The sequence below is a fragment of the Hypanus sabinus genome, chromosome 17 (assembly GCF_030144855.1).
Source record: "Hypanus sabinus isolate sHypSab1 chromosome 17, sHypSab1.hap1, whole genome shotgun sequence".
Classification (NCBI taxonomy): domain Eukaryota; kingdom Metazoa; phylum Chordata; class Chondrichthyes; order Myliobatiformes; family Dasyatidae; genus Hypanus; species Hypanus sabinus.
Genome location: NC_082722.1, coordinates 79516377 through 79529646, shown reverse-complemented (window position 1 = coordinate 79529646; position 13270 = coordinate 79516377). Strand labels below are relative to the sequence as shown.

The 13270-nt window shown below is 46.3% G+C and overlaps 1 protein-coding gene across 1 annotated transcript in view; it reads left to right on the top strand.

Annotated features, from left to right (window-relative positions):
* Nucleotides 1–5400: 5400 nt before the first annotated feature.
* The window catches only part of LOC132407061 (cadherin-16-like), an 83740-nt gene continuing 75870 nt past the window's right edge, over nucleotides 5401–13270 (top strand). The window contains exons 1-3 of the mRNA XM_059993311.1: nucleotides 5401–5527; nucleotides 7706–7733; nucleotides 13122–13220. Of these exons, the coding sequence (XP_059849294.1) occupies nucleotides 7719–7733; nucleotides 13122–13220 (114 nt within the window). The 5' untranslated portion in view covers nucleotides 5401–5527; nucleotides 7706–7718. The remainder of the gene's footprint in view (nucleotides 5528–7705; nucleotides 7734–13121; nucleotides 13221–13270) is intronic.

The window sequence follows — 13270 nt, the reverse complement described above, 5'->3', positions numbered from 1 at the left end:
ACAGTGACCCATCCTGTGTCACTGACTGTATCCCCACCGACGTTAATCCAGCTCCCTCACACCATCCCACAGTGACCCATCCTGTGTCACTGACTGTATCCCCACCGACGTTAATCCAGCTCCCGCACACCATCCCACAGTGACCCATCCTGTGTCACTGACTGTATCCCCACCGACGTTAATCCAGCTCCCTCACACCATCCCACAGTGACCCATCCTGTGTCACTGACTGTATCCCCACCGACGTTAATCCAGCTCCCTCACACCATCCCACAGTGACCCATCCTGTGTCACTGACTGTATCCCCACCGACGTTAATCCAGCTCCCTCACACCATCCCACAGTGACCCATCCTGTGTCACTGACTGTATCCCCACCGACGTTAATCCAGCTCCCTCACACCATCCCACAGTGACCCATCCTGTGTCACTGACTGTATCCCCACCGACGTTAATCCAGCTCCCTCACACCATCCCACAGTGACCCATCCTGTATCACTGACTGTATCCCCACCGACGTTAATCCAGCTCCCTCACACCATCCCACAGTGACCCATCCTGTGTCACTGACTGTATCCCCACTGACGTTAATCCAGCTCCCTCACACCATCCCACAGTGACCCATCCTGTGTCACTGACTGTATCCCCACTGACGTTAATCCAGCTCCCTCACACCATCCCACAGTGACCCATCCTGTGTCACTGACTGTATCCCCACTGACGTTAATCCAGCTCCCTCACAATGGGGATAAGTGTGAGCCCCATACTCCATGGTCATCTTTGCCCAAGGCCATCCTGCTAAATTTGGTGGTCCCGATTGAAATCACTGGTATTGATCTTAAACAACAGCAGCACACCCAACACCCTGATGTGCTGGTTCATTGCCTGTGGATGATCCGTACATTATGACCGCATACCAACCCCTTTCACGGGCGGGAGATGAGTCCAGTTAGTTTAATGGATGCCACAGCCGCTATCTTACCAAGGGCAGGTCTGTTGTCCTCAGTGCCTTGGCCAGCACTTCCTCAGCCCTCTTCACTCTCTGTCTGTCTATCTATCTATCTCTCTATCTCTCACTTGCTCTCTCTCCCCCTCTCTCTCTTTCTTCCCTCTCTCTCTTTCTTCCCCTCTCTCTTCCCCTCCCTCTCTCATTCCCCCACTCTCTCCCACCTCTCTCTCAACCCCCCTCTCCCCCTCTCTCTCATTTCTTCCCCCCTCTGCTACAGGCAGAAGTTCCCACTTGCTTCAAAAAGGCAATAATTATACCAGTGCCTAAGAAGAATAATGTGGGCTGCCTTAATGACTATTGCCTGGTAGCTCTCACACTGACAGTGATGAAATGCTTTGAGAGGTTGGCCATGACTAGATTGAACTCCTGCCTCAGCAAGGACCTGAACCCATTGTAATTTGCCAATTATCACAATAGGTCAACGGCAGGCACAATCTAAATTTAGATTAGATTTAGGTGGTCTGAAGCCACACGGCTTCAGACCACCTGGACAACACAAATACCTATGTCAGGATGCTGTTCATCAATTATAGATCATCATTTAATACCATCATTCCCACAATCCTGATTGAGAAGTTGCAGAACCTAGGCCTCTGTACCTCCCTCTGCAATTGGATCCTTGACTTCCTAACCGGAAGACCACGGTCTGTGCAGATTGGTGATAACATCTCCTCCTTGCTGACGACCAACACTGGTGTACCTCAGGGGTGTGTGCTTAGCCCATTGTTCTACTCTCTCTATACCCATGACTATGTGGCTAGGCACAGCTCAAATATCATCTATAAACTTGCTGACAAAACAACCATTGCTGGTAGAATCTCAGGTGGTGGCAAGCGGACGTACAGGAGTGAGATATGCCAACTAGAGGAGAGGTGCCGCAGCAACAACCTGGAACTCAATGCCAGTAAGACAAAAGAGCTGATTGTGGACTTCAGGAAGGGTAAGATGAAGGAACACATACCAATCCTCATAGAGGATCAGAAGTGGACAGAGTGAGCAGCTTCAAGTCATTCCTGCCTGTAGCCATCAAACTTTACAACTCCTCCCTCAGAGTGTCAGACACCTTGAGCCAATAGGCTGGTCCTGGACTTATTTCCACTTGGCATGATTTACCTATTATTATTTAATTATTTATGGTTTTATATTGCTGTATTTCTACACTATTCTTGGTTGGTGCGACTGTAACAAAACCCAATTTCCTTCGGGATCAATAAAGTGTGTCTGTCTGTCTGTCTAACCTGGTCCCATCATATGATGTACTTATAAAGAAGGCAAAACAGCGACTATATTAGGAGTTTGAAGCGATTTGGCATGTCAACAAATACATTTAAAGACCTCTATAGTTGTACCATGGAGAGCATTCTGACAGGCTGCATCACTGTCTGGTATGGAGGGACTACTACAGAGGACTGAAAGAAGCTGCAGAGGGTTGTAAATCTAGTCAGCTCCATCTTGGGTACCAGCCTACGAAGTACCCAGGTCATCTTTAGGGACGGTGTCTCAAAAAGGCAGTGTCCGTTATTAAAGGCCTGCAGCACCCAGGGGATGCCCTTTTCTCACTGTTACCATCAGGTAGGAGGTACAGAAGCCTGAAGGCACACACTCAGTGATTCAGGAACAGCTTCTTCCCCTCTGCCATCCAATTCCTAAATGGACATTGAAGCTTTGGACACTACCTCACTTTTTTTTAATATACAGTACAGTATTTCTGTTTTTGCACATTTTTAAATAATCTATTCAATATGTGTAATTGATTTGCTTGTTTATTATTATTATTATTTTTTCTCTCTCTGCTAGATTTTGTATTGCATTGAACTGCTGCTGCTAAGTTAACCAATTTTATGTCACATGCCGGTGATAATAAACCTGATTCTCACTCTTTCTCTCCCCCTCTTCCCCACTCTCCCCCTCCCTTCCCTCTCTCTCCCTCTCTCCCCCCTCACTCTCACTCCCCCTCTCTCTCCCCTTCCCTCTCCCTCTGTCCCCCTCTCTCTCCTCTCCCCCTCTCTCCTCTCTTTCCTCTCTCATTCTCCCCATTATCTCCCTCCCTCTCTCCCCCTCACTCCCCCCTCTCCTCTCTCTCTTCCCCCTCTCTGTCTTCCCCCCTGTCTCTCTTTCTCTCTTCCCCTCCCTCTCTCCCCACTCGCTCACTCCCCTCACTCTCTCCCCTCTCTCCTCCCTGTCTCCTCCCTCTCCCCTCTCTCCCACTCTCTCTCCCTCTCTCCCACTCTCCCCCTCTCTCATTCTCCCCGCTCTCTCTTTCCCCTCTCCTACCTCTCTCTCTTCCCCCTCTCTCCCCTCTCTCTTTCTTCCCCCTCTCTCCTCCCTCTCCCTCGCCCACTCTCTCCCCCCTCTTTCAATCTCCCCACTCTCTCTCTCCCTCTTTCTCTTTCTTCCTCTCTCTCTTCCCTGCCCCCTCTCTCTCCCTCCTGTATTTAACTTTGTCTCTCTCTGCTGTGTTTCTATCTCCCCTCCTCTATTTCTCTTGCTCTCTCTTTCTCTGTCTGTCTTTATCTCTTCCCCTCCTCTATTTCTATCTCTCTCTTTCTGTTTCTCTCTCCCTGCTTCTCACTCTCTTTGTTTTTACTGTCCCTCTTTTACTCTGTCTGTACTTTGGACTTTTTTCTCTTTCTCTGTCTCTTTTTCACTCTCCGTCCCCCCGTCCCTTTCTCCCCTTCCCCATTTCTTCACCTTCTCTCCAACACTTCTATCCTCCTCCTTCCTCTCTTTCACCCTTTCTCCCCTCTCCCCACTCCCTCTTCCCTCTCTCTACCTCACCCTCTCTCACAGCCTTCTTTTCTACTCCTCTCATTCCTACTCTTTCCCTTTCTCATGCCTCCTCTCTTCTTTATCCCCCTCTGTCTCTCAAACCCCCATCTGCCTTCCACCCTCCCTCCCTATTTCTGAGATTATGCTTGTTTATTTTTCCAGTTGACCTTTATATTTTTATTCCGTCACAGGATGGGGGTATTACCTGCAGAGCCAGCATAGATTTCCATTTTTTGCCCTTGAAAGAGCCGGAGAGCTGTCTCCTGCGCTGCTCCAGGCCGTGTATCCACAGCACTCCTGAAACTCACCGTGGTCTCGGTAAAAGTGAGGGCAGGGCGCCGTGAAGGGACATCCACGTTACGGTAGGAACACAGTAGGTAAGGATGGTTGATTCTATGTCCAGAGGATATTAGTAAATCCAATGGGACTTGTATCTCATTAGGGGCGTCTTCTGTCCTGCCTGTCTTCCCTTTCCAATTCTCTGTACCTCTGGTGTCCTTCTTCAACTGGGCCATAGGCCACTGACAGTCCTCACCAGTCCTGTGACAGACTTTCAGTTTCTCAATCTTTCAATCTATCAAAGATCCTTCTTCTCCCAGGGATAATGTCTTTGAAGCTTTTGTTGGCGTCTATGTAGTACTGGGTTTTTACGGGACAGGGTTGCTAGCTCCATTCTCAAGCCTCAGTGTTTCACAGCCAGGCTTGGGACTGTCCATGGGGAAGTTCAATTTGTGTCCTTGCTGATCTCGCTGCCTTCTGCAACCTGCTCTGTATCTGCCCTTTTCAGTATGAGCAATCCAGGTTCGTTTCCCACCGCCGCCCGTGAGGAATTTGCATGTCCTCCCTGTGGGTTTTCTCCAGGTGCTCCGGTTTCCTCCCACAGTCCAAAGGCATACCGGTTGGTAGGTTATTGGTCATTGTAGATTGTCCCATGGTTAGGGTTAAGGTTAAATCAGGGGATTGCTGGGTGGCGTGGCTTAAAGGGCAGAGGGCTCATTCTGCACTGTATCTCAATAAATAAATACAATAAAAATTAAAACTTCACACCATCTTAAACATCTCTTCTCCAGGCAGCTGGTTAGCCCCCAGACCCGCTCTATTACTCCTATCTCTGCACGGCACTTTAAGCCATTGTTTACAATACTGTTTACATTGTAAATAGATGCTGGTATATATGTATTTACACACATTTTATTCCATATCTATACTCTAGCCTCTAATTTTATTAGTTTTTAAATATTATTCTTTAATCTTTATAATTGTTGTTTTGCTTGCATGTCATTCCTTGACCAACACACCACTGCAAATTCCTAACTAATGTAAATATATCTGATAAATAAAATTGATCCTTCATTCTATTTATCTTTCTTCCTGTATATCTCCCACATCTCTTCATCTGGCCACCTCGCTCCATTCAGTCATTGCCTCTCTGCCTCTAGCTCTACTTCTGCGAGTCCTTTCTCAAAGACATTACCCTGCCCCTCTGCCTCTACCCCACCCCCAGTGCCCCTATGTCTGGCTGAACCTCTATTTCTCATCCAACCTGCCCTCTTCTCAAAGGCTCTCCACCGTGAAACAGTGTAAAAACAGAAGGGAAGTGTGAAATACTCAAAAAGCAACAAGAGTGGTTACCAAGTGGAACTGAATGATCAGCTTGGGTGGGACAAGAAGTCAAACATTAACAAATCCCTGTTTATAAGAAAGTTTTCATGCACCTGGGGACTAACTGAGACACGGACTGACAGAGCAGGTAAGAGTACTTTTTCTGATCTCCTTCAGTTCCAGTATCTCTGATTTTAGTTGTTTTTGATTACTATCATTATGTTAAATCTAAACTAGAAACAAGAAGGAAGTGGGTAAGAAAAGGCCCGTGACAGAGCAGGCGAGGGAACAAAGGGAATGTCCTTGATTTCTGCACGGACAGAAATACCTCATTCAGTTTTTCTTTGTATTCCTTTTGCTCTACTTGCTTAATTTAATTTTTCAATATATATTTATTATTGTAATTTATAATTATTTTAATTATTATGTACTGCTGTTGCAAAACAGCAGATCTGACAACATATACCAGTAATATGAAACTCAATTCTGATACTGATTCAATGAAACATTGATAGAACTCAAACACAGGAACCTGACCTGGGCATCATTAAAACCTAAAATATTTCAACTTAGTAAACTTCACACCATCTTAAAGCTTCCTTCTCCCCGGGAGTTAATCTGATCAACCCTTCTAGCTAGACCCCCACCCCCACCCCCTCTATCTTTTAATATCATGTACGAAAGACACTAAACCACTGTATATAATGGTATTTTATTGTAAATATACTTCAGTATTTTTGTATTTATGCACATTTTATTCCATATCTGTACTTTAACTTATAAATTCACAAACTTTTTTATATATGACTTGTAATTGTTGAATGTTGCATTTTTTTGATGCATATTGTGCCCTGCCCGACACACCGCAGCAAATTCCAAGTTCAGTACATGTAAATGTATGCGGCAAATAAAGCTGACCTTTGATCCTTTAGAAGCCTGCCAAAATCCAGGGAAAATCTTTGGAATCTGAGCATTTGGAATTTTGACGTGAATAAATGAGGGGAAAGTGACAAATCATGAAAGTATTTTTTCTTCATTTGGGCTAGGGTAGTTTTTCTATAACGATGACGTTCACATGTGTGATGCTCGTAACTCACTGAAGGGTTTTAATAGTTCATGTTACAGGTTGTATATAATCAAGGTCACCCTGGATACGTCAAATTTGCCTATAAACTGTATTTTACTGCAGCAAAAACAGGCAGGCTAACTGGAGGCAAACTGTGAACAGGAAGGAACTCAACCCGTGAATTAATATTCAATAGATCTCAGTGAGGTCGGTTATCTCATTGAAACCTATTGAACGTTGAAATGTCTGGATAGAGTGGATGTGGGGAGGATGTTTCCTATCGTGGGGAGGTCTAAGAGGACACAGTCTCAGAATAGAAGGACATCCCTTTAGAACAGAGATGAGGAGGGTGGTGAATCTGTGGAGGGTTTGATTAGTCAGGGTGTCAAATGTTACGGAGAAAAGGCAGGAGAATAGGTTTGAGAGGGATAATAAATCAGCCATGATGGAATGGCGGGACAAACTAGGCTGAATAACCTTATTCTGCTCCTATGTCTTATGGTCTTAACATTGGATGGTGGAGAGAATGGAGAGAGGGCCAAAAGGAGAGGTGATAAAATGAGAGAGTGAGGGAGAGAGAAAGAAAGAGAGATTGAATAAACAAAGAGATGATAAGGAGGAAGATGAAGGACAGAGATAGAGAGAGAATAATGGCCAAAAGAGAGTGTGTGTCGGTGGGTGGAGAGGGGTGGTTGAGAGAGAGAGAATAGCAGAGAACCTGGCAGAAAAAAGAGAAAATAATATTTAGAGGCAGACAGAGGGAAAGAATGAGTGACAGAGGAATTGGGACTGAGGAGTGAGGGAAAGCGAGAGGGAGAGAAGAAAATGGAGAGAAATGGAGAGGAATAAGAAAGGGAGAGGGAAAGGAGAGAGAGAGGGTGGGAAAGAGGGAGAAGAGAGGGAAGGAGGAAAGTAGAGAGAAAGGGAGGGAGATGGAGAAAGAGAGGGAGAGGTGGGGGGAGAGAATGGAAGAGAGGGGTGTGGAGACCAGAGAGAGGGGGAGAGAAAAATGGAGAAAGGGAGAGAGAGGGGTAGCTTCAGGAATAAAAGGGAAGGCATTGATAGGGATCACCTCCTGAAACAAGATGTTTGTAAAGAGGAGAAGGTGAAAATGGCTGCTTCTTGTTGAAAGGCTGCTTTTTCTTGAGAGGTCACAGAGTCTTGTTGCTAACTCATTAATTTTTAACAATGTTTTTTTTCTGGGGTTTCTTCCCCATTCCTGAATGTCTCACTAACAGCTGATGTACCTCTGGTCTACAGATTTCTGCACAGCATGGAATTCACGCCGGTGAGTAATGACACTGACATCCAAAACTCCACAGTAGTGGGGGATGAGAACCCATGGGAGAGAAGGGTGTGTGATTCATCTGTTTATTTTCACACCTTTAACTCCAATTTTCCTGCCTTGATCTGCTCTTTGCCATCCATCTCAATCCCTAACTTTTCTCTCTCATTGACTTTTCCTTCAATGTTTTTCCTTTCCTCCCTCTCTCTCCAACCTCGCTCCCTCCAAACCCTCTAAATCAATTCCCTCTCTCTCCAACTCACCTCCCTCCAACACCTCTCTCTCTAACTCCTCTCCCTCCAACCACTCCGCCTCCAACCATACCCCCTCCAACCCTCTTTACAAACCTCTTTCTCCATCCCCTCTCTCTCCAACCCCTCTCGTTCTAACCACACTGTCTCCAACCAATCTCTACAAACCCCCCTCTCTCTCCAAACCCTGGTTCTGTATCCCCTCTCCTTCCAATCTCTCTCCCTCCAACCATTCTCTTTCCAACCCCTTTCTTTCTCTAACCACCCTGTCTCCAACCACTCTCTACAACTGCTTTCCCTCCAAACCCTCTCTCTAGAACCCCACTCCCTCCAACCCCTCTCTCTAGAACCCCACTCCCTCCAACCCCTCTCTCTAGAACCTCACTCCCTCCAACCCCTCTCTCTAGAACCCCACTCCCTCCAACCCCTCTCTCTAGAACCCCACTCCTTCCAACCCCTCTCTCTAGAACCCCACTCCCTCCAACCCCTCTCTCTAGAAGCCCACTCCTTCCAACCCCTCTCTCTAGAACCCCACTCCCTCCAACCCCTCTCTCTAGGACCCCACCCTCCAACCCCTCTCTAGAACCTCACTCCCTCCAACCCCTCTCTCTAGAACCTCACTCCCTCCAACCCCTCTCTCTAGGACCCCACCCTCCAACCCCTCTCTCTAGGACCCCACTCCTTCCAATCCCTCTCTCTAGAACCCCTCTCTAGAACCCCTCTCTCCATTCCCTCTCTCCACTCTCTCTCTCTACAAACCCCTCTCTCCATTCCCTCTCTCCACTCATTCTACAAACCCCTCTCTCCATTCCCTCTCTCCACTCTCTCTTCACACCCCTCTCTCTCCATCCCCTCTCTCCACACACTCTCTCTCTCCAACCAGTCTCTCTCTCTGCACCCTCTCTCTTACTCTTGTTCTCACTCTCTGTACCTCTGTCTCTCCTTCTCTCTGTCACACACTCTTTTTAACAATCCCTTAGCTCCCCTCGTCCCTTTCTTCCTCTCTCCACCTAATCTTTCTTTCCCTTCTCGTCTATCCCTCTGCCTCTCTCTGCCCCCTCTCCAACTCTAAACCCTCACTTTCTCCAACAAGCTCCTCTCTCTCCAAATCTTCCTCTCTCCCTATTTCTTCCTCTCTTTCGCTATCTTTCCTTCTTTCTCCACTCCCTCTCTCTCTCATTCTCTCTTCTGTCTCTCCACATCCCTCTGTCTCTGTATTGCTTTCCCTGTCTCTTTTGTTCTCCCTCTCCCTCCTCCTCTCCACCCATCCTCTCTCTCTCTCTCTCTCAAAATCCACCCTCCACTCTCACTCTTCCCCTTCTCTCTCTTTCCACTATCCACTCATTTCTCCCATTCCCTAGTATTCACCTTACCTTGTCAAGTTTTCACCTTCAATCTCTGTAAACTCATGCTCTTTCTCTTCTTTAAACCATTGCCTTGCCCCGTGGCTTACTGCGGGGTGCCACAGGGGAGTATTTTGGATACTCTGCTTAAGGCTAAAGGCTGAAGGTATCACCACGTGTCTAATTTCTCCTTCGCTTCATTCTCTCTCTCTTTCTCACTCTTTTTCTTTCCTTCCTGCCTTCATACCTCTCCTTCTCCCCATCCACTTCCTGGCTGACATCCCAGAATTGGGGGTTTCACTCCTCTTTGCATAGCTGGAGGTGTTGTCCTCTGGGTGAGAAATCGATCTCCCACCTTCCAGCTGAGAGACCCCGCTGGCATTTGCCTTATGACCTATTGAGCAACCATTACAACTCAGTACAAATGGGAGCCAGCCTCCCCTCTATGGACAAAGGTACTGGATACAGCCCATACCCTCACAGGAAAAGCCCTGCCCACCATCGGTCACATCCACTTGAACCACTGCCATAGGAAAGCAGCATCCATCATCAGGGACCCCCACCATCCAGGCCATATGTGGTCCTTCCACTTTGTTTGTCTTCCTGCACTGCACCTCCTCTCTGACTACAACATGATACACTGCATTCCAGTTTCATTTTGTTCTTCTGAATGGAAGGATCTTCTGGAAGGCATGCAAACTAAAGTTTGTCGCTGTATCTCAGTACTTGTGACAATAATAAGCCAGTTTCCATTTACCGAACTGAGGGGGAGCTGGATGCCATTTCCAGTCCCTGACCGCCAGCTTTGTGAGGCATAACCTTCCTACTGTTTTCTGCTTTAACCTCGGATTTTCAGCATCTGCAGTTGTTAGTTTCTCCGTGGGAAAGAGTTCTCAATCTCTTCTCAAGGCTACTTGACCTGTTAGCTATCTACTTATTTCTTCAGAGGTTCAGCGTGGATCAGGCCCTACTAGGCCAGTTAGTCATACCACTCAGCAATTCATTGATTGAACCGTAGCTTAATCACAGGACAATTTACAATGCCCAATTAACCTACTAACCAGTAGGTCTTTTGACTGCGAGAGGAAACTGCAGCAGCCAGAGGAAACCCAGGCAGTCATGCAGAGGACTTACAGATGGTGCCAGAACTGAACTCCGAGCTCTGAAACCCTGACCGTCATGGCTCCCTGATCTATACCTCATATCACCTTGTACACCTCTCATCTTCCTTCACTTCAAAGAGAAAAGCCCTCGCTCCCTCAAACCTTTCCCCATAATATCTGATTTCTAATCCATCTGTCAGTTTTCCAGAGTTCACTGTGGTGACCAGGAGTGACCACAATGGCATCTTCTGATGCAGCAAAACCTCTTTGGTTTGAAGCTCTGATCACTGATAAATGGGTTTATCATCGCCTGTATACGGAGACACAGTAAAAAGCTTTGTTTTGCCTACAAATCATTTCAAACCATTAGTACACTGAGGTACGGTTACACTCACAGAGAAAATTCAGAGCAGTTGGACAAGTTTGTTTGCCATCCATACAAATAATTTTAAACCATCAGTCCATTGAGGTAGTGAGGTAGTAGAAAGGGAGAAGTTCAAAGTTCAAAGTAAATTTATTATCAAACTACATTTGTGTCACCATAAACAACCCAGAGATTTATTTTCTGCAGGCAATCACAGTAAATTCAAAGAAAGAACAAAACAAAACAAGGAAAATATTAATAATAGAAAATGTAATCAATAAATATCAAGAAAATGAGATGAAGAGTCCTTGAAAGTGAGTCATATGTTGTGGGAATAGTTCACTGTTGGGGTGAGTGAGCCCAACTGGTTCAAGAGCCTGATGGTTCCTGTAACTTCTTCCTGATGGTAGCCAAGAGAAGAAGCATTGGCCCGGGTGGTGGGGGCCCTCAATGATGGATGCTGCTTTCCTGTGTCATCACTGCATGTAGAATGCCCAACGGTGGAAAGGGCTTTACCCATGATGGACTGGGATATATCTACTATTCTTTGTAGGTTTTTCCGTTAAAGGACACTGGTGTTTCCATACCAGGCTGTGATGCAACAAGTCAAAATACTCTCTACCACACGTCTATGAAGTCTGTCAAAGTTTTAGATGACATGTTGCATTTTCGCCAACTTCTAAGAAAGCTGAGGTGCTGCCATGCCTTCTTTGTAATGTGCTGGATCCAAGACTGATCTTCTGAAACGATAACACCAAGGAATTCAAAGCTGCTGAAATTCTTCACCTCTGATCCCTGATGCGGACTGGCTCATGGACCTCCATTTCCCTCCTCTGAAATCAATAATCAGCTCCTTGGTCTTGCTCACATTGAGTGCGAGGTTGCTGTGGCACCACAGCCAGAATTTCAATCTCTCTCCTGTAAGCAATAACAGGATGAGAATACCGTGTTGCACTTCCCGTTACAGAGTAAGTGCAGTGCAGCTAAGCAATAAGGTGCAAGGAGCCAATGAGGTAGATTGAGAGATCAAGAGTTATCAAACAGAAGAGCAGGGTAGAAGCTGTTCCTGAGCCTGTTGGTGTGTGTTTTCAGGCTTTGTATCCTCCTCCTGATGCGAGAGGTGAGAAAACTTTAGTAAGGCCTTTGACAAGGTCCCACTTGGCTGGTTGGTCAGGAAGATAGTAAATTGGATTAGCTTTGAGGAGAGTGGGGGTAGAGGGTTCCCTCTCTGACTGAAGGCCTGTGACTAGCGCAGTGCTGGTTCCATTGTTCTTTGTCATCTATATATATGATCTGGATGGTAATGGGTAAACTGGATCAGAAGATCTGTGGATTGGGAGTGTTGTGGACAGCGACGAAGGCTATCAAAGTCTGCAGAGGGATCCAGACCAGCTGGAAAAATGGGCTGAGAAACGGCAGGTGGAATTTAATGCGGACAAGTGTGAGGTATTGCAGTTTGGGAGGACCAACCAGGGTAGGTCTTACACAGAGAACAACAGGGTACTGAGGAGAGTGGTAGGACAGAGAGATCTATGAATACAGATCCATATTTCCTTGAAAATGGTATGATGGGTAGTTAGGATCATAAAGAGAGCTTTTGGAACATTGGCCTTCATACACTAAAGCTTTGAGTACAGGAATTGGGATGTTATGTTTAAATTGTTAAAGACATTGATGAGGCCTAATTTAAAGTATTGTGACCAGTTGAGATCACCTACCTATGGAAGGATGTGAATAAGATTGAAAGAATACAGAGAAAATTTACAAGGATGTTGCTGGGACTTGAGGACCTGAGCTATTGGGAAAGGTTGATTACTCCTTGGTTTATTCCTTGGAGGCAGGAAAATGAGGGGAAATTTTAATACAGACTTATAGATAGGGTAAATGTAAGCAGGCTTTTTTTTTCACCGAAGTTGGGTGAGACTACAACCAGAGATCATGGGTTAATGGTGAAAGGTGAAATGTTTAATGAGGACATGAGAGGAATTTCTTCACTTGTGTGGTGGTGAGAGTGTGGAACAAGGTGCCAGCGGAAGTGGTGGATGCAGGTTCAATTTCAACGTTTAAGAGAAATTTGGGTAAGTATATGGGTGGAGGGGTATGGTCTGGGTGCAGGTCAATGGGACTCGGCAGATTAGTCGTTTGGCACGGACTAGGTGGGTCGAAGGTCCTGTTTCTGAGCTGTGGTGTTCTATGACTAAGAGAGAACGTCAGGTGTGGGCTGGCTCTTTACATTGGCTATTTTACTGAGGGAGGCAGCGAGCTCCCATGGTGGGTTGGGCTGTAACGAGGATTATGAAAGAGTTACTGAAGCATTTGCCTCTGTACAGGTTACACTGTTGCTGTCCACACTCAGTGTCCTGTCTGCGGCCAGGGTCGTCGTGGTACCAGAGAATTACAATGTTTCGTTCCCCTGGTTTCTGACCAAGGTAAGAGATCTTTAACTACAGGGCAGTGGTCAAAGGGCTTATGTGACATG